Below are 21,173 nucleotides of genomic sequence, written 5' to 3'. Positions count from 1 at the left end.
GCCGTCATCACCTTCTGTTTCAGCATGATAATGCACAGCCCCCTGTCACAAGGATATGTACAAATTCCTGGAAGCTGAAAATGCCCCAGTTCTTCCATGGCCTGTATTCTCACAAGACATGACACCCATTGAGCATGTGTAGGATGCTCTGCATTGACGTGTACGACAGTGTGCTCCAGTTCCCGCTAATATCTAGCAACTTCATACAGCCATTGAAGAGGAGTAGTACAACATTCCACAGGCTACTACAACAGCCTGATCAACTCTATGCGAAGGAGATGTGTCCCGCTGCTTGGGGCAAATGGTGATCACACTAAATACTGACTGGTTTTCTGATCCACGCTCCTACCTTTAAAAAAAGTTCTGTGACCAACAGATGCATATCTGTATTCCCAGTTATGTGAAATCCATAGATTAGGGCCTACTGAATTTATTTAAATTGACTGATTTCCTTAAATGAACTGTAACTCAGTAAAAAAAATCGAAATTGTTGCATGTAGCGTTTTATATTTTTGTTCAGTGTAGTTTGATATGTTACATTTCTTATGGTATGTATTCATTTCTGGATGTCCATATCCCATTCCGTATGACATGTTACGAATTACAATTCGTATTATATATTATGAATTTGCAAAACTAATTATATGTTACGAATTTACAAAATGCGTTATAAGTTACGAATTTGAAAAACATACAATATGTAATGAATTTACACAACGTATGATATGTTATGAATTTGCAAACGTGTGATATATTACGATATTTTAACTAGGCTAGGTTTTAGGCGTTAGGGTTAAGTTTAGAAGTTAGGTTAAAGGGTTGAGGTTAGGGTTAGGTGAAGGGTTAAGTTTAGGGTTTGGGTTAGTTAACATGCTCAGTAGTTAAAAATAGTAAGTAGTTTTAAAGTTGCTAATTAGCTAAAATTGTCTGTGATGTGATTCGAACTCGCAACTTTCCCCTAGTTGCTAATTAGCTAAATGCAAAAGTTGTCCGTGATGATATTCTAACTTGCGACATTTGGGTTGCATACGAACCGTAACATATCATACTAAATGGAGTGTTTCGGATTTATGTACAGAATAATACAAAATGCTCGAGAGCAGATTGCAACAATATCACTATATAAGACCTTATTGGGAGTGTCTCGAATGTACGTATATAATAACACAAAATGCTCTGAGACCAGGTTGCAACAACATAAGCATATAAGTAAGACCTTAGTGCCTTCAGAATGTCAGAAAGTATTTGGAAATAGATGAAATAAAACAAAGAAACAAACTAAGGTTTTTGTTGTTATAAAGGGATATATTTTCTAATAGGAATTATAAACCATCTCGTTAAGTAACAGTAAAATACATCACTGAAAATAATTTCCAAAACTTTTGTAAAACTGTTGTAGTCTAGTCAACTTCAACTGTAGAGCAATGGAAGTTTTCTTTTATATCAACGCAGTGATCATTATCAGGCTTCCCTGCAGAAACAATCACTGTCCTCTCAAATACTTTGGAGCGGCTGATTTAGAATGAGATCTGTTCCTTTGAAGGGATTAATGTTCCGGTCCTGTCCCACGGCTCTACACATAGTCATGGGGGAAAGGGGGGAGTCCTGTTGGGCCACGCAGAAACCCTGTTTCTCTGCAAAGCCATAGGCTGCTTGCTTGCAAGAGTGGGGAAGCTACACTGATTATATGAAATGAGTTTAGGCCTGATGCCTAAATGAATCGTATTTACAACTATGGTCAATGAAGACCAAGTTACACATGTCAATAAGGATGTAATTTCCTACGCACATTATTGCTGCATAATATAGTGCACAGTAATCTTCATTTTCCAAAAATAATCTCACCACTAATCCACTAAACTATATTGAACTACAAAAGAGACTTCCATAGAACTGGTGTTTGCTCATATAAAGTTAAAACATGGCTTGAGGAAGAGCAAGTGCCTTATTGTTTTTACATTAATTCTATTAGTGTACTGCATTTACAACCAACAATAAGTAACTCAAATTCAAATATTCATATAGTTTGATATTCTATATAGTCTAAAAACATACATTTATGGCATCAAAACGGTCTATAACTATGAATGCATCTTGTACTGTACATGTGACCTGGGTAGATGCCTGTGTGGTAGGCCTACTGACAGTTCAAACAAAAGGCAAAGATTTGAGTAATGTTGTATCTTTGAATTGTTTTAAATCACTTTATTAGAATGGTACAAAACAATGTTGATACAAAGAAAGATAGTGAGAACATGTACGTGTAAAATCAGTATGCAGCGAGTTCAACATAAAAATGCCTATCTGCAAGTACTACTGGCTACAACTGATTCCACATGGGGGTGAATTACAAGTTTACAATAAGCTGCTATTTGACATTATACTGTATAGAGTGGAATACATTGAAAAAATAATAGCAATTAAAGCCAGCCATTACACTAAAGGTGACTTAAGGTAAATGATTTAGCACGAGTTGTATGATAAACCATGCTATTTACAATTTCATATCAAGTTCATGTTTTTGGATAAGTGACATCAACGAAGACTTGATCACGGCCTTCACAATCACTTTTTTTGGGCAATTCATATTGTTAATCAAAATGTAGACACGTAAACACACAATCACTTAAGAAAAGAACAGCTTTCACATCCACTTACAGGAAAATAAATCATCCCATGGTCATTACAATATACAGTACAATTCAAGTCGGACAAAATATACAGTTCTTTTTGGTTGACGTCAGGTTTAAAGAAAGCAATCTGTAAAAGAAAGAGAGACCAAGCCAGTTTACAATATGTCATAAATTCCTTTTGTATTACTTGAACATAGTTGACTTCAAGTCCAGAGAATTAAGACATGGAAATTAAACACTGAAATGCTTTTTCAGAGGACAGAGGGGTCATTTCCAGGCACAATGGCTTATAGATACAATGGCTTATTTCATCTATATACAAGGTTTTTGACTATTCACTTTTATTCAAAGGGCATGTTTCACATTTCAGGAACAAGTATTCCCTCCAAAATTGTGAATATGTGGTGTAAGTGAAAGTGTAGTTGCATCCGGTCTTATAGCATTGAACACATTGACAGTTAGAACTGCAGCTGTGAAGGAGTTGGGGGGTAATGCCACAACATGAACCCCTTTTTAACTATTCATATTCTCTGGACAGTTGGGAGAGAAAACAGGTTCCACATCTGTCTCACACGAGAGACATGAGAGGCAGAGAGAGGGGGGCTGAGAGGGAGAAAGCAAGAGAGGCGCTCGAGGCTACTGGATACTTGAGCCGCTATAATGGCGTCTCCTATGAGAAAACATCTGTGAATTTCCTCAGTGATCTACAACAAAGTGTAACTCAGAGCAGTCACTCAGCAGACCTTTGAAGTTGCTCTCTGACAGAAAGCTGCCATTGTTCACAGCCCCCAACATAGAAGAGCTCCAACTTTGGTCTCACTAATATTCAAGATTTTCCCTGCAATGCGATACAACTCTCGTTTCTCCCCCAACCTATGAAGCAGAGGATCTCTGCATTTTCAAAAGCAAAGCCATGGCAATGTGCAGGCTGGCCCGAGGTCAAGGAAGGAGGGACAGGTCATTTTACCTACTCAGCCCACCCTGCGTGTGGTAATCCAGCCCTCCCACAATAATTCTCAGGGTCACAGCCTGATCTGCCAGGAAATATGAGGAACAGAGATATCATATCAGGAGGCAATTAGGCTGAGTGATATGCCAGCCAGGGACAAGAGCACATCTTGCAGACGAACTTACTGCATGTGAAAGTTCTCACTACTCAGATATGAGCAGATTCACATGTGGTCGAGGCAATACAACATGTTGAAAGACTAGCTTGTCTAACTTCATAATGTAGAAACATTGTGTAATGTTCTTACTTATATACAGTACCATTCAAAAGTTTGGACACACCACCTCATTCAAGGTTATTTCTTTATTGTTACTATTTTCTATGTTGTAGAATAATAGTGAAGACATCAAAACTATGAAATAACACATATGGAATCATGTAGTAACCAAAAAAGTGTTAAACAAATCAAAATACACTTTATATTTGAGATTCTTCAAAGTAGCCACCCTTTGCCTTGATGACAGCTTTGCACACTCTTGGCATTCTATCAACCAGCTTCATGAGGTAGTCACCTGGAATGCATTTGAATTAACAAGTGTGCCATGTTAAAAGTTAATTTGTGGAATTTCTTTCCTTCTTAATGCGTTTGAGCCAGTTGTGTTGTGACACGGTAGGGGTGGTATACAAAAGAAACCCCTATTTGGTAAAAGACCAAGTCCATATTAAGGCAGGAACAGCTCAAATAAGCAAAGAGAAATTACAGTGAATCATCATTTTAAGACATGAAGGTCAGCCAAAACGGAACATTTCAAGAACTTTTAAAGTTTCTTCAAGTGCCGTCGCAAAAATGATCTAGCACTATGATGAAACTGGCTCTCATGAGGACTGCCACAGGAAAGAAAGACCCAGAATTACATTTGCTGCAGAGGATAAGTTAATTAGAGTTACCAGTCTCAGAAATTGCAGCCCAAATAAATTCTTCAAAGAGTTCAAGTAACAGACACATATCAACATCAACTGTTCAGAGGAGACCGCATGAATCAGGTCTTCATGGTCAAACTGCTGTAAAGAAACCACTACTAAAGGACACCAGTAAGAAGAAGAGACTTGCTTGGGCCAAGAAACATGAACAATGGACATTAGACCAGTGGAAATCTGTCCTTTAGTCTGATGAGTCCAAATTTGAGATTTCTGGATCCAACCACCATGTCTTTGTGAGATGCAGAGTAGGTGAACAGATGATCTCCGCTTTTGTAGTTCCCACCGTGAAGCATGGAGGAGGAGGTGTTATGGTGTGGGGGTGCTTTGCTGGTGACACGGTCTGTGATTTATTTAGAATTCAAGGCACACTTAACCAGCATGGCTACCACAGCGTTCTGCAGCGATACACCATCCCATCTAATTTGTGCTTAGTAAGACTATCATTTGTTTTTCAACAAGACAATGACACAACACACCGCCTGTGTAAGGCTGTGTAAGGGCTACTTGACCAAGAAGGAGAGTGATGGAATGCTGCATCAAATAACCTGGCCTCCACAATCACCCAACCTCAATCCAATTGAGATGGTTTGGGATGAGTTGGACCGCGGAGTGAAGGAAAAGCAGCCCAAAAGTGCTCAGGATATGTAGGAACTCCTTCAAGACTGTTGGAAAAGCACTCCAGGTGAAGCTGGTTGAGAGAATGCCACGAGTGGCTACTTCGAAAAATCTCAAATATAAAATATATTTTGATTTGTTTAACACTTTGTTTGGTTACTACATGATTACATACGTGTAATTTCTCCATTTTGTTGTCTTCAAAATAATTCTACAATGTAGAAAAAAAAAAAATAAATAAAAACCCTGGCATGAGTAGGTTTCTCCAAACCTTTGACTGGTACTGTATATGTGTTATACTATATCTTGTGTCATAAGAAGTGGACATTTTTTCTTATAAAATCTTACATTTCAACCAGTCAAGTCACGGATGCATTGGATGCGAATGTGATCTACAGTAAAATCAGGTTGTTTCATGAAGCACCAGGTGACAGGATCCTATTTCTCTTGGCGGTGGCAGAAAGACACATTTCCCCATTTTGCCTCCCAAACTACCACAAGGCCGCAGTGATTCTCACACCGTTTCCCGCCAAGCGTTTATTCTATGGCAGCTGGTCACACCATCTGGGCCGAGCAGTGCCGAGGCAAAACAAAACAGGTTACACCTTTGGCCATGCCAAGTCTGCTTGTGCCCCCGTTCAGTCAACAAACAGAGAGGCTAATCAGAATTTCATGCTCTGATTTGTCAAGCCCCATTCCAACAAAACAACTTTTTACGTAAACACATTTTGTAGGATACAGGATGAATGCGGTTTCCTTACGCTGTTTTGTATATTCCATTGCTAGCTTAAAACCCCTTACACTCGTGAGAATTGGCCTTTATGGATAGGGCTACATTGAAATGTTAATTACAGAAGAAATATAAAAATCATATGCATAACCATAGTTGCAATTAAAATGGGAACAGTTTGGAGATTATGGGAAAATTATTAGACTAAAGGTGAGGACACAACAGCTCACCCGAGACAAGACTGATTCCAAACATTACATTGTTGATTTTATGTGCATTTCACATGTACTGTACTTTTTGCTGCATTTGTTAATAAGGAAAACTGAAAATACTCTAGATACATCCAGTAACATGATAAGAATATTATTGGATCATTTGGGGTAGGTGTAACATAAGAGAAAAAAATGATAAGGGTTTGAGTGAGAGTTCAAACTGGGGTTTCCAAGTGGCCACACAACTCCCCAAAGTGTACACATCTCCAAAGTTATTTCAATACATTCTTATGACTCAAAGAAGAGTCTTCAACTATAAGGTGCTTTTTTTGGGGGGGGGGGGGGGGGTGTCTCTCCTAGCTGTGCCGTTGAGGAACTAGAGCAAGCACACTTGTAGTTGTTTTGTTTGGAACCGCCCTGCATCCCCGCCTACACACAATTACTGTTGTTGTTTTAAGCAATCCAAAAACAGTCCATTATAACCCGCAATCTGGGTCAGGTGGGCATACTTTGAAAGCTTGTTCCTTTTGCCAACATGACTAGCTAAATGATAAAATATGATTTGACATTGTTAGGCTTTCACAAGGCAATTCAGAGAAGCAGATTTTGGTGCACATAGAATGACGTCATGAGTGCATTCAGATGCGTGGGCCGCGGCAAAATGTTCTTCACATTACAACAAACATAGGCTCATTCTGTTCAGGACAGCCCAGGGTATAACGCCATGTCATCTTGAACATCAAACATAATGATCATAAATGTTGACACTGTAAATGTTGACACTGTATTGACACTGTATTACATGAGTTTTATGATATGGAAATGGGAAGTGAACGTTTGGACGTGTTTGGATGGCTTATATGACATCAAAGCGGTATTTATTATAATCCTATTATAATCCTCAATCCTTTTTTTTGTTTTAAAATACATATAGTCCTCAAAATGTACAGCATTTCCCCAACTAAGACAACAAAACATTTGCTAATGTTGCCCAATTAGCAGGAGGATGGCTCTCAAGTTAACGACGGCTGTCAGTCAAAACCCATGCAGGGCTGTGAAGCGGAGACCCTGAGCTCTGACATCATGTATAGCATGTTACTGTGTAGCCACTGCTTTCCAATTTAGGCGCTTATCAGTGCTAGAATCTGCCATTTTCAACCTGTATACAGGTACAAATGTAGAGGGCACGTTTCTTAAATAATATTCTTCTGAGGAGAACCGGTCATTAGCTACCCAAATTACAGGGGAAAACTTTCCAGGAAAGGTCCTCTCTATCCCATCATGCATACATTTTCTATTCATGCATTTTCTATTCATGCAAATGTGAGCATCTCAACTGAGCATAGAATGCCCTCAACAAATTGCAGGTGTGAGGAAGCTGAAACAAAAGCCACTGTAACCCTAATGGCATCCCTTGTCATTAAGATGCCTTTGATGTGTGTACTCAAGACTCTTTTATCTCCTTCTTCCCTCTATCCCTCTTTACTCTGTATTCTCTCTCCCTGGCTCAACCAGTTTCTTTATTAATGCACTCTTCAGGGAATGTTCTTTTGCACAGAACCCTCAACACATCTGACATCTGTTTGACATTCATGCCTGCCCATTTCTTCAATCATTAGCTTGCTAAGAGCATCATAGAGTAAGGTAAGACTTCAACGCACCTGTTCAGCCCACAATGCACCCCACCCCACCCCACCAAAGTAGAAGAAAAAACAATATCACCAAAAAACACACTAAAAATGACAAATTAAAAGCCCTGACATAAGCCGTAACTTAAGATAGAAATGCATGATCATATTCAAATTATTACCATATGTCTACTTGCGTCCCTGTTGAAATTCTTTAATGCAAAGCTAAACATCTGTATATCAAAAGCACATAAACTTAATTAAAACAGAATGTGTCTGCAAAGACTGCTGAAGAAACATTGATATTCAAAAACTCTCCCTTTGAACTCAAAGGATATAGAAACAGGACAATGTTGGCTTAATCGTGTTTGCTCTTTGAAGTAAGACATCACTATTAGTAAGACATCACTATTAGGAGAAAAGGTAAACGTGCCTGCTGTGGAAAATAAAAGCTTTTCATAATTTGTAAAGGCTGTAGCTTGAGATATCAGATAGGTGGTGGGAGTATGATACTTAGCTGATATGAATGTTTATAGGCTGGCTGTAGGTTTTAAAAAAAAGCGTTATTTAATTAGACAAGTCAGTTAAGAACAAATTGTTATTTACAGCCAAACCCTAACCCAAACGACACTGGGACAATTGTGCGCCACCCTATGGGACTCCCAATCACGTCCGGTTGTGATACAGCCTGGAATCGAAACAGGGTCTGTAGTGACGCATCTAGTACTGAGATGCAGTGTCTTAGACCACCGCGCCACTCAGGAGCCCTGTGTTTGGAGCAAATAGTTAAAATGGCAAGAATAACATCAGTGGTAATGTTAACCACATTAAAGGAATCCTCTGTTCCACCAGATGCAGGCAGATTTAACGATGGAAAAACAAAAGGGAGCTGGGTTTTTATAAAGAGGTAATAAACAAAACAGGTGGCAGACCTCAAGCCTTTACCTGTCACTCTCACACACACACACACACACACACACACACACACACACACACACACACACACACACACACACACACACACACACACACACACACACACACACACACACACACACACACACACACACACACACACACACACACACACACACACACACACACACACAGAGTCTGGTTGGTGTCCACCTCTCCGTCCAACACCACCACTGCTACTTTGGCAGGAATATTCTAAGCTAAGAACAAACGGTGTAACATCGTTTACCATATGACACATAATCAAGTACCCAAGCTTGTTACATCCACAGCTCACCTCCTCTCATATGCTCAGGCAGACAATCAGCCAGGGACTTGATTTGGCAGAGAGAAAGAGGGAAAGTAACACCCACTTACAGCACCATATGTTACCACAGTCCAACCTTGTTATTAAAACTAGTAAGCCTATTTGAAATTCCTCTCCATGGTTAAACAGGGCCAAAATAATCAAGGGAGCACGATCACACTTAATTGATTCAGTGTACTTTTAAGATGATCTATTGGGTGCTGTGGTGACCTATTTCAGCCGGTCTTCAGAGGAACGAAATATCCCCAGTAAGGGGGTAATGCACAACTAGTATTATAATTACTGCTGGATCCGTTGCTGCACAACCGGAGGTGAAGTGCTTTTGAACTAACTGCACAATCGCCAAAGCCACATTATACTGAGGCCAATGATTCTTGGGGTATTTTTCTTGCAATTTCCATATGAAATACTCTCAGCGCAGTGTTGAAATGTAAAATTACCAAGGCACAAGGCGAGACCCAGATGCAGACACAGGAGGCAGATGGTTGGAGTCTTACAACGTAATCCAAAGGGTTACAGACTCCAGAAACAGGCAAGGGTCAAAACCGGAAGGACTAGAAAAAGGAGAATAGCAAAAGGAGTACGGGAAAAACACGCTGGTTGACTTGACTAAACATACAAGACGAACTGGAAGAGAGAGACAGGAAACACAGGGATAAATACACTGTGGAAAATAAGTGACGCCTAGAAGGGGTGAAGACAATCACAGGAACAGGTGAAAGATCAGGGCATGACAATACATCCCCCCAGGTCTTGGTTGGTCCGCTCCGACTGACCGTTAGTTTGGGGATGGAATCCGAATGACAGGCTGGCCGACGACCCAATAAGGTTGCAGAATGCCTTCCAGAATTGATATGAGAACTGAGGCCCCCGATTGGATGCCTCGATGTCTACCGGGAGTCCATAGATCCAGAAGACATGCTGCACCATAAGCTGGTCCGTCTCCTTGGCAGAAGGTAGTTTAGGGAGAGGGATGAAATGGGCGGTCTTGGAGAACCAATCGATTACCATCAGGTGTGACAGTGTTGCCATCACATGGAGGGAGACCAGTGACAAAGTCCAGAGATATATAAGACCAGGGACGATGAGGGACTGAAGGAAGTCAGAAGGAGCTTGCCGCAGAGTCACTTATTATTTTATTCTGAGCACACACTGTGCATGCTGCGACGAATGCAGAGACATCAGGAACCATTGTGGGCCACCACAAACATTATCGGAGGAAGGCTAGTGTACGACGGGACCCTGGATGACTGGTCAGCCTGGAGGAATGAGCCCATTACAGGACCAGGGACTGGACAGGATTAGGGACACACAGCTGGTTAGCCGGGTCCCCTTCAGGTCCAGGCTGGGAGAGTTGTGCCTCGTGGACCAGGTTCTCAATTACCCCAATCCGCAGTGGCAGCAAGGCATGAGGTAGGGAGAATGGTTTCAGAGGTCGAGGGTGTGGCAGAGGAACTGTATAGGCGGGAGAGGACATCAGGCTTCACATTCTTTGACCCTGGGTGGTAGGAGATGGTGAAGTTAAATCTGGTGAACAGGAGGGCCCACCGGGCCTGCGTGGAGTTGAGGCGCTTGGCTGTATGGAGATATTCCAAGTTTTTATTGTCGGTCAGGACCAGGAATGGCTGTTCTGCTCCTTCCAGCCAGTGCCTCCACTCGTCCAACGCCATCTTCACCACCAGCAAGTTCTCGGTTGCCAACATCGTAGTTCATTTCAGCAGGGTTGAAATGATGGGACAGGAAGGCACAGGGATGAAGCTTCTGGTCCTGGGTAGATTGCTGGGACAGGACGGCCCCCACTCCAACATCCGAAGCATCCACTTCCACCACAAATTGCGCGAGGGGTCCGGATGGATGAGGATGGGTGCTGTTGTGAACCGATACTTCAGGTCCAAAAAAGGCCTTGTTGAAAGACCTTGAACAGTATCTTGGGAGAGGTGAGCGCCGAGAGGGGGGCCACCAGTGTGCTGTAGTCCAGAATGAAACGGCAGTAGAAGTTTGCAAACCCAAGAAAAAATTGCAACTGCACCCTGGATGTTGGTTGAGGCCAATCCACCACTGCTTTCACCTTTCCAGGATCCATCTGAACATTGCCCTCAGCAATGGCATATCCCAGTAAGGTGATTGCAGAGCGGTGGAACTCACACTTCTCGGCTTTCACGAACAGTTGGTTCTCCAGGAGAAGCTGAAGGACCTGTCTGACATGAAGAACATGTTCTTGTGCAGATCGGGGAAAAAACTGGATGTCGTCAAGGTACACAAACCGGTTTAGCATGTCCTGAAGCCCATCAATGACCAAAGCCTAGAAAACAGCGGGGGAGCTGGTGAGTCCAAATGGCAAGACCTGGTACTCATAATGTCCACTGGTTGTGTTGACGGCAGTCTTCCACTCATCCCCCCCTGCATTTCCGAACCAGGTGGTAGGCATTTTGAAGGTCCAACGTGGAAAATATGGTGGCCCCCTGGAGAGGTTCAAACGCCGAGGAGAGGTCGGGGGTAACGACTCTTGATAGTAATGTCATTAAGTCCACGGTAGTCAATGCACGGACGCAGGGTCTTGTCCTTCTTCTCCACAAAGAAAAACCCTGCGCCAGCAGGAGATGCAGACGGATGGACGGCCCCAGTGGCCAGAGAGTCCTCTATGAACTCCTCCATATCTTTGTGTCTGGTCCAGACAGAGAATACAATCGACCCGAGGTGGTATAGTGCCTGGGAGAAGATCAATGGCACAATCATAAGGACGGTGTGGGGGAAGGGAAGTAGCACGTGCCTTACTGAACACTTCCAGGAGGTCAATGGTATTCTGTGGGGATAGCAGAGACATCTACAGTCTTGCTAACATCCTGAGGAAGACGACTTGAGGATGGCTGTGCTGCTTGAAGGTAGTGGGAATGGCAAAATGGGCTCCAACCCAGGATGGAGCTTATGGTCCAATCAATCATCGAATTGTGCTTTTGAAGCCAGGAAAATCCCAATACAACCGGAACATGGGGAGATGCAATGAGGAGGAACTGTATTGTCTCACTGTGGCTACCAGAAACCCATAATTGAATGGGCACAGTACTATGAGTGACTTCCCCTATAGAGCGGCCGTCCAGTGCCCTAGCGTTCATTGGCACAGAGAGAGGCTGAGTGGGAATACTAAGCTCCAAAGCTATCGTGGCTATCATTCATAAAACTTTCATCAGCCCCAGAGTCAATGAGCACTCAAGAGAGACTTAGATTGGTCTCCCCACAGCACAAGAGCAAAAAGAGGGGTGTGCGGGTGATGGGAATTAGGGAACTCCCAGTCTGACTCACCATAGTACTGGTACCCACTAGAGACAAGAGTTTCCTAATAGGGCAGGTAGCTATAAAATGTCCTGCCCCTCCACAGTACAGACAACAGTTATTATTCATCCTTCGTGAGCGTTCCCCAACAGATAACCTAGCTCTTCCCAATTGCATAGGCTCAGGAGTATCCAAGTCACCCGTCGTAGATTCCAGAGGGGGCTCAGGTGGCTTCGAATCTTCTCGGAAGAGCTGCCTTCGGAAACTTGCAAATTTCCTTGGAGGTGAACGCGCCATGGCGGGTGCACAAGTGTGCCCGAGACTAGACCTCCTTTCACTCTTACGTTCCCTTAGACGTCCATCAATTGTAATGGTAAGGGCGATAAGGGAGTCGAGATCCATAGGCAATTCCCGAGCAGCTAGCTCATCCTTTACCTCCTCAGATAATCCGCGCAAAAAAGTATTGAAAAGAGACTCCAGATTCCAGGCACTCTCGGCGGCCAACGTGCGAAAATCAACCGCGTTGTCTGCCACACTATGGGAGTTTTGACATAAGTCAAGGAGTTTACTGGCCACCATTCTACCGGAAACCGGAGGCTCAAATACCTTTCTCACTTCTGCCATGAATTCCTCCAGATGACCACAAATGGCAGATTGTTGCTCCCAAACTGCCGTAGACCAGGAGAGCGCCCTTCCCGACATTAGCGTAATAATATATGCTATATTCAATCTGTCTGAAGGAAACGAAAATGGCTGTAGCTCAAAAATAAGCAAGCACTGAGAAAGAAAACCCTGGCAGGTACCAGGATTCCCCGAATATCGCTCCGGAGGAGGTAAGCGGGGTTCTCGGGGACCCGGGATAGGCTGTACAAACTCACCACAGATAGGGAAAAAATGTATGGGTGATTTAAGTTTTTCAGAGGAGGCAGGCAGCCTCTGAGCTAACTCCCTGAATTGCTCCATAATAGCCTTTAACCCATGGTTGTGGCGTTCCGTCAAGGACCTGAGCCCTTCCAAAAGGCCCTGTACCAACTCCTCATGTCTCCTAATGGTGGCTCCCTGCAGGGAGACAACATGGCGGAGCTGGTCCAAGTCTGCTTGGTCTGTCATGGCCAGTTCGTACTATCAAGGCACAAGGCGAGACTCAAATGCAGACACAGGAGGCAGATGGTTGGTCTTACAATGTTTAATAATCCAAAGGGGTAGGCAAGAGATTGGTCGTGGACAGGCAAAGAGGTCAAAACCAGATCAGAGACCAGGAGGTACAGAGTGGCAGACAGGCTCGTGGTCAAGGCAGGCAGAATTGTCTAGCAGGCAGGTACAGACTCCAGAAACAGGCTAGGGTGAAAACCGGGAGGACTAGAAAAAGGAGAATAGCAAAAGGAGTACAGGAAGTACACGCTGGTTGACTTGACTAAACATACAAGACGAACTGGCACAGAGAGACATGACACACAGGGATAAATACACTGGGGAAAATAAGTGACACCTGGAGGGTGTGGAGACAATCACAGGAACAGGTGAAACAGATCAGGGCATGACAAAAATACTGTAATACAATGTACCAATATTTCTTAAATAATAAAATAAAAAATGTAATAAATAATATCAACTATTAATTTTAATGTCAGTATTTGTGGTCAAATTATATCAGAGATTGAGTCTCAGACTTAGTACACTGTTGTACATTCCCTTACTTTGACATACTTCATTCAGCCAAAGTTTCAATCTAAAACGACATCTCATTTGTAACTTCTCTGGTAGAAGAGATTTACAAATTGAATCAAAAAGTATGTTTTCTTTCTTTGACATTAGAGGAACTAAGAAGATCTTAATTGGTACTTGAAATCTGGTCCGACAAGAGTAAACTCTTTTCTATAGCTGCCACTCATCAAGACTGGATTCTGACTTATTAATAGCCAATAATCTTTCAATTCATTATTTAAGCAGGCATGAATAACATTATTAGTGTATATAAGTATAGTATGTCTCACAATGTGAAAGAAAGACACAGCTAACTGTTAAACGTTTGATAATCCCACAAAACCTGAATGCAACTCGACTTAGTTCTGACCCTTACGGTATGTAGTCTTACTCACCGATGGCCACCTAAAGCTTCTGAAACCAGAGTAAACCCTGTACTGTCTGTGGATGGTCCTGCTATCTAGACAGAGCTCTAATGTTTTCCCCGCTGAGTACAAGGGATCTTCAGTCATACCACCCTACTCTTCCTATTAAGATCAGAATCTCAACTTGGGCCCTGGGGTGTCAACAAAAGGAGATGCAGTAAATGATATGCAAATCAGGGGGGGGGGGGAGCACTACAGATCAACTTGCCAGCCCTGCATTTCCGACACATCTTAAAAGGAAATTTCTATACTTTGGGTGAAATTCAGAGTTACGACTAGCTCTCTGTTTGCTTTTAGACAGGAAATGTTTTAGAGGTTCTAGTACACAGCATATACCACTCACTCCTTGGTATAATGATAATTACATATTGCAACAATCATTGAAAAATTCACTGCAAAATGGTCAAAGTATAACATTGACTTTTCACGTGATATCTCTATGCTCTCAATGCAGCTTTTCAGCGAGGAGACTTGAACTGTACGTACTTTATTATACCACAATGGACAGAGAATTGATTCAGTGACCATTAAATGTTTACAACTTTATGAACACCGCACTGACTGAGGATGATGGGCACCTGTCTTGTTCTCAGAGTCTGGTTCCATGCCAGATTTCCATCTGAGCTCTAATTTGGCCCGAGCATGCTGTTAATGGAGTCTTGGTCTATTGTGAAACGTTTAGTGACAATGAAACTTTATAGAAAAAAACATGATTCAATATATATATTTCTCTGCCACAAAACAGCAGTGTCATTTTCATGTACCATTTATCAGGATTTTGAAAGACAAATATATTTCCTAAGATGAGTCTCTTGTGTGAACCAGATAGAAAAACAAGCCTGAAGAAGATTGAACGACACCATAACTAATCCCTACATTACTGGAGCCTATCTGCCTAAATTGAGAGGTGTGTGGGGGAGGTGGCAATGTACAAGGGACTGCTAATGAAAACATGGTAGCAGAACTATATTCAACAATCTTAACTGTGGCGTTTGTTTTCATCCAAATACACACATACAAGGGGAGCATCATTAGTAATTATTTTAAACGAATAGACATTTACTCTGGTCTCTTGTACATCACTGGCCCTTGTTATACATTGTGTATATGGAGGAAATGTTATTTCAGTATGTGTCTGGCTAGTGCTCTTTGACTCGTACCGGTTGACAGGGGTTGTAAGACTCAGCTCTGACTGACGAGTGGCCCTCTTGACAGGGTGGGAGGGGGCCCGGTCAAATAGTCTTCCTCAGGGATTGATTCCACCGTTGACAATAATTTGTAGTACTCATCCTCTCCATCCAGTACTTTGATTTGGCTGTGATGTTCAAGACAGGGAGGGTATGAGGGAAAATAGACTGCTCTTCTAAAATGCCTCTGACCAGAAAAAGCAGAACATTTCACTTAAATAAGAGCAATGATATCTAACAAAGATAAGGCAGTGAGGAGTTAACCTGGTAGACTATAAACCAGGCTTTCATTTACAAATACAAGTCAGACCATCAACAATTAAAATTAGCATGCTGACAAAGCCTTAATATGTAGCCCTCTCTACTGACACAAATGAGCTTGTAAAAAGCTCTGCTATTTTCAGCACTCCATTTACATGATAGGAAAACAAAATCCATTTCTGGATTCTTCTATTCCACAAAGGGCCTGCTCTGTTTAGAGTTGCTGTAAGTAGGAAAGCAGTTATTTACCCAAGTTTTCTCGGCTTCCTCTTGCTCCCCTGGTAATCCAGAGTTCTCTGTGGAAAGGGCCAAGAGCACAGTCAAAAAGATGAGCAGAGAGTCATTCATTTTTAATTCAAAGTGATTTTGTGTTGAATGCGAGCAGATGCTGATAATATCAGAAGCATAATTTTTTGGGATCAAAGGGCTCAAGTGAGCCTGATGAAGCATGCATCTTGCTCAGCTTTGATAAACCACATCAATTATTCACCGTGAAGGCAGACATCCTGACATGAAAGCAACAGATAAAGAACATAAGCACATGTTCAAGACAAGAGGCAGAGAAGCGTGGGGGTGGGGCTCGAGGGTCTGGCACAGGTAGATTTAATTGTATTATCATCTGGAACCAAAGTCAGACAAAGGACTTTATCGCCACTTTGAACTCACATTTAGCTGGTTGTAATAGAGACTGTCTTCAGGGCTGTTCAGCAGTTTGGGCTGCTGGCCCCGCCGGCGAGGGGTTCGCTGCTGCAGCTTGAGCACTGGACCTGCAACAGAGACAAATCACTGAGAAACAGCACAGTAACAACACTCCAGCACTGATACACAGTGTGGTAACAGCCCCAATGGATAACCACTACACACTTAGATGCATTCAGATTGCACTGGAACAAAACACAATGAGGTAACAAACAAATGATAAAGGCATAAAAACAATAAAAGCTGTAAAAGACGAGGTGAAAAGCAAATATTCCCACAGTCATGTCAATGGGGTTTATTCCCCTCTATGGGACTCGAGGAAAACCAAGCTCTCAGAGCTAACTATGCCAATATGGCATGAGCAGATCAATGACTCAAATTCAGATCCACTTCTTGAAGCAGAAGACTGTTGCCTTGCCAATTTCATGTTGTTTTCTTTTCATGTTCAAAGCCGCATGATTGTTACTATTTATTATTCATAATGGTGATATAACATGGTAGGCTTTTGCAATAAATAATGACCCAGCTTACACAATCACCTGATCAATCAAGCATGAGACAATTTAAATATTTTCTACAACTCTATGACCAAGTTTCAAGATTTCAGAGTTGGAAAAAAAAGTGTTTTAAAACTCAGACACCTTTACAACGAAGCATCTATTTTTAATGCCAGACAGCGTTTCATCTTCTACCCTTCTTTTTGGGTGAGACAGGACATTCCTTCATCATCTCCTGTTACTTCAGCTTCCCAACCTTGACTAAAGCTGCATTTACTTTTTGCAGCTTAACACTACTTTGTACTCACTTTGAACAGACCTCATCACATCTCAATCCTATACATCAAAGCTCAAGAGTTTTTTCCTCCGCTCCTTCTGCTTTCTTGATGTTATTCAAACCAGCGTAGATTTACTAAATTCACACAACCTTGAAAATGCCCATGGAGATGCTGTCATTTCTATGTCTGCACTTCTAATGTAGATATTTTGTTTATCAGGGAGCAGTCAGAAAGATCTCGTCCCAAAGAGTCAGGGCACAACTTATCTCCAATGCTGTTGTTTATAGATATATAAACAGGGTGGAGAGAATCAACCTTCCTCATTAAAAACAAAATGTAAGGTTCCTTGCGTAACCCCGGTTCTCTGATATTATGAACGAGATATCTCACATGGAGGTTCGCTAGGACCGCCTACTCTCTTGCAAGTACCTATCAAAAGCGTCTGTTGGAGACAGACAGGTAGAGTGGAGGATGAGGGGAGACCCTCACTTCCATTAAAGGAGCCACTTTCCCACCCTCTGGTTCCTCTCAAGCATGTTTCTCTTCCTCACGCTCATGCAAGCAGGGGAATGTGGTGAGATATCTCACTCATAATATCAGAGAACTGGGGTTAAGCAAGTAACCTTAAGTTCTCTTTCAATTATTAGTTTTGATATCTCACATGTGGGTATATGGCCAATTCCCGTATCACAAAACATGCTCGCCGATGCCAGGATAGTCACAACATCAGCATCTCCCGGTGGTGCCGAAAAGTTGCAGAGACAACCCAATGGGGAAAAACCTCATAACAAAGTAAGGGGAAGCCCAATATAAGATGCGTACAATCTCAGTTGAATGAGAAATGCCCCAAAAACCAGAGGATGCTCTCTTTACTAGCGAGCCTTTCCAGGCCCCTTCGAAGGCTTTCACCCTCGCTTTGTAAATAAATATTATGGTCCCCATGATCTGGCAGGATATCATTGAAAAGGGAACAGCGTTGCCCAATGAGCGAAGAGCATGACACCCTTGCCCGAGCACTCCTACAATCCAAGTTAATGCGAACTGCACGTACTGGACGACGACTAGGGCGCCCTTCTAGGGAAGGCAATACCTGAAAAGCCATAGGCTCCAAGGTGCAACAATGGGGGAAAAAGTCCTGCAAAGCGCATAGGACCATGGAAAACGGAGTGTAGGGAGGAACAATCTGCCTTATCACAACTTCTCCATGACAAAAACGCACCAACTGTAAAACAGAGAGTGTACAAAATGGGCTGGCACTCTTTTCCAAGATTTGCAGGCCTGTCTCTTTCTTTTTTTCGTTCTCTCTCATTGGCTATGCCCCGAAGACTAAAGCATCTGAGTTCACTAGGACAGGGGTTCCCAAACCTTTTCACTCGGGGCCCCCTTCCAGCATTGGGGAACATCCCGCGCCCACCTGCGTGTGCGTGCACTCGCAACGTCTATTTCTTATATATTTTTTTGTTTTAATTTTATTATAATAATTTTTTCCCACCCCTTTTTTCTCCCCAATTTCGTATCCAATTTGTAGTAGTTACAATCTTGTCTCATCGCTGCAACTACCGTACGGAATCGGGAGAGGCGAAGGTTGAGAGCCATTCTGTTACGGGTGTGTACGGGAGGAGAAGTCAGGTGCAGGAGAGCAGAGTAGAGTTAACAGGCGCACTTTTATTCCGGTCAATAAATAAGCACAAAATGACATCAAAGTGCCCAAAACACGGAACATGAACAAAAGCCTAGCACGTGAACATACCCACATAACAATAAACAATTACACACAAAGACATGGAGGAGAACAGAGGACTAAATACATGCAGTGTGATTAGATACTGAAACCAGACAAAACAAATAGACATGTGAAAAATGGAGCGGCGATGGCTAGAAAGCCAGTGACGTCGATCGCCGAACACCGCCCGAACAAGGAGGGGAGCCGACTTCAATCGAAGTCGTGACACATGCGTCCGCCGAAACACACCCAACCAAGCTGCACTGCTTCTTGACACAATGCCAATCCAACCCGGAAAGCCAGCCAAGACAAGGATATCCCTGGCGGCCAAACCCTCCCTAACCCGGACGATTCTGCATCTTTGTTGCATTCTTCACATATGATTTGGCACAGTATTTGCAAATGTACAGAGCTTTTCCTTCTACATTAGCTGCCGTGAAATGTCTCCACACATCAGATAGCGCACGTGGCATTTTCCTGTAAAGACTAGAACAACAATTCAATTCCACGTACAGATAAATAGTTAAGCAGTTAGATTAAACAACTCCTTTGTAAGATAAATGTTTTCAAATTAAACATGTATGGAAACAGGTGAATTAACACTCAGTTAGCAGGCTCAAGCAAGCTAAAACTCACATGGTAGCAAAAACTAACTAGCAGAAATTGTTAACAAGTTAAAATTATTTAAACACACTTTGCTGTAGGCTGCTATTTACCAGTAAACAAAAAATCATGTATGTCACCCCACCCAGTACTGTAATCAAAACTTACCAGAAAACATGTAGACCTTGGCACAGACAGTGTAGTAGTGTGGGCTCAATAGTGCAAGATCTTGAGAATCAGCTGTACATGTGATGGAAGAATAAACTGTGCTTGCAGAGGGTTGAAAATCCATTGAATTGGGGATAGTTTAACCAAAATATGCCACAAGACCTAGAATTGCCTTATGTGTATCCCACAAAAAGGGTTCACTCTTATAAGCTAACTTTTTTGATGGATTTAAGCAAAATTCCTCAAATTCCAGGGCTTAACTTCCCATGGAAAATTTCTGGAAATTTCCAGGAAAGTTTCTGAACCTTTGTAACTCTAGTCTGGATAGATGCGGGAAGCGAGCTCTCTCAAAACAGAGCAGCCAGCGCCATGAAGGAAGATGTCAGGTAATATAGGAAGAAGGAAACACCTGCAGTGCAGTATTCCTTATACTTGGCAGTTGGACAGCTACATAACTGGTTTGTCTTGGCCCTGCTCCATGGGTGGTCAAGAGTTGTTAACCAGCTACTCACTCCCCTAAGATGGGGAGGCAGAGCAAGCAGTGGCCCGGTTGCATGAACCAATTGCAGTGAAATAAAAAAGGACGAGGAAAGCAGAATTTTTGTGGACTCGGGAGTGAAAGTCACCCAGTAAAATACTACTTGAGTAAAAGTATTTGGCTTTAAATATACTGTAGGTATGAAAAGTAAATGTAATTGCTAAAATATACATAAGTATCAAAAGGTAAAGTATAAATAATTTCAAATTCCTTATATTAAGCAAACCAGACTGCACAATTATTATTATTTTACATTTTTTGTGGGTAGTGAGTCCGCCAGATCAGAGGCAGTAGAGATGACCAGGGATGTTTTTTTCTTTAAGAACAAATTCTTATTTTCAATGACAGCCAAGGAACAGTGGGTTAACTGCCTGTTCAGGGGTAGAACGACTGTGTAACGGTTTTCTTCCATTGAAGGAGAGGAGGACCAAAATGGTTAGAGTTCAACATGTTTAATAAAGATCATACACGGGAACACTACAAAATAACAAATGTGAAAACTGAAACAGTCCTATCTGGTGCAATGACACGAAGACAGAAGACAACCACCCACAAAGTACCCACAGAATATGGCTGCCTAAATATGGTTCCCAATCAGAGACAACGATAGACAGCTGCCTCTAATTGAGAACCAATCTAGGCAACCATAGACTTACAAACTACCTAGAAAGGAAACAGCCCCATAAACATACAAAAACCCCTAGACACAAACCCCTAGACCAGGCAAAACAAATAAATCCCCCATGTCACACCCTGACCTTACCAAAATAATAAAGAAAACAAAGAATAC

The 21,173-nt window shown here is 42.3% G+C and overlaps 1 protein-coding gene across 5 annotated transcripts in view; it reads right to left on the bottom strand.

The window, feature by feature from the left end:
- Positions 1-2,172: 2,172 nt before the first annotated feature.
- Positions 2,173-21,173, bottom strand: part of myo3b (myosin IIIB) — a 118,262-nt gene continuing 99,261 nt past the window's right edge. For all 5 annotated transcript variants that reach the window (XM_046362914.1, XM_046362912.1, XM_046362915.1 and 2 more), the window contains 4 exons: positions 16,544-16,644; positions 16,127-16,173; positions 15,590-15,744; positions 2,173-2,760 (listed from right to left, as the gene is read on the bottom strand). In XM_046362914.1, the coding sequence (XP_046218870.1) occupies positions 15,612-15,744; positions 16,127-16,173; positions 16,544-16,644 (281 nt within the window). In that variant the 3' untranslated portion in view covers positions 2,173-2,760; positions 15,590-15,611. The remainder of the gene's footprint in view (positions 2,761-15,589; positions 15,745-16,126; positions 16,174-16,543; positions 16,645-21,173) is intronic.

Source organism: Oncorhynchus gorbuscha, linkage group LG09 (genome assembly GCF_021184085.1).
Source record: "Oncorhynchus gorbuscha isolate QuinsamMale2020 ecotype Even-year linkage group LG09, OgorEven_v1.0, whole genome shotgun sequence".
In the NCBI taxonomy this organism is placed as follows: Eukaryota; Metazoa; Chordata; class Actinopteri; order Salmoniformes; family Salmonidae; genus Oncorhynchus; species Oncorhynchus gorbuscha.
This window is presented reverse-complemented; position numbering and strand designations above follow the sequence as displayed.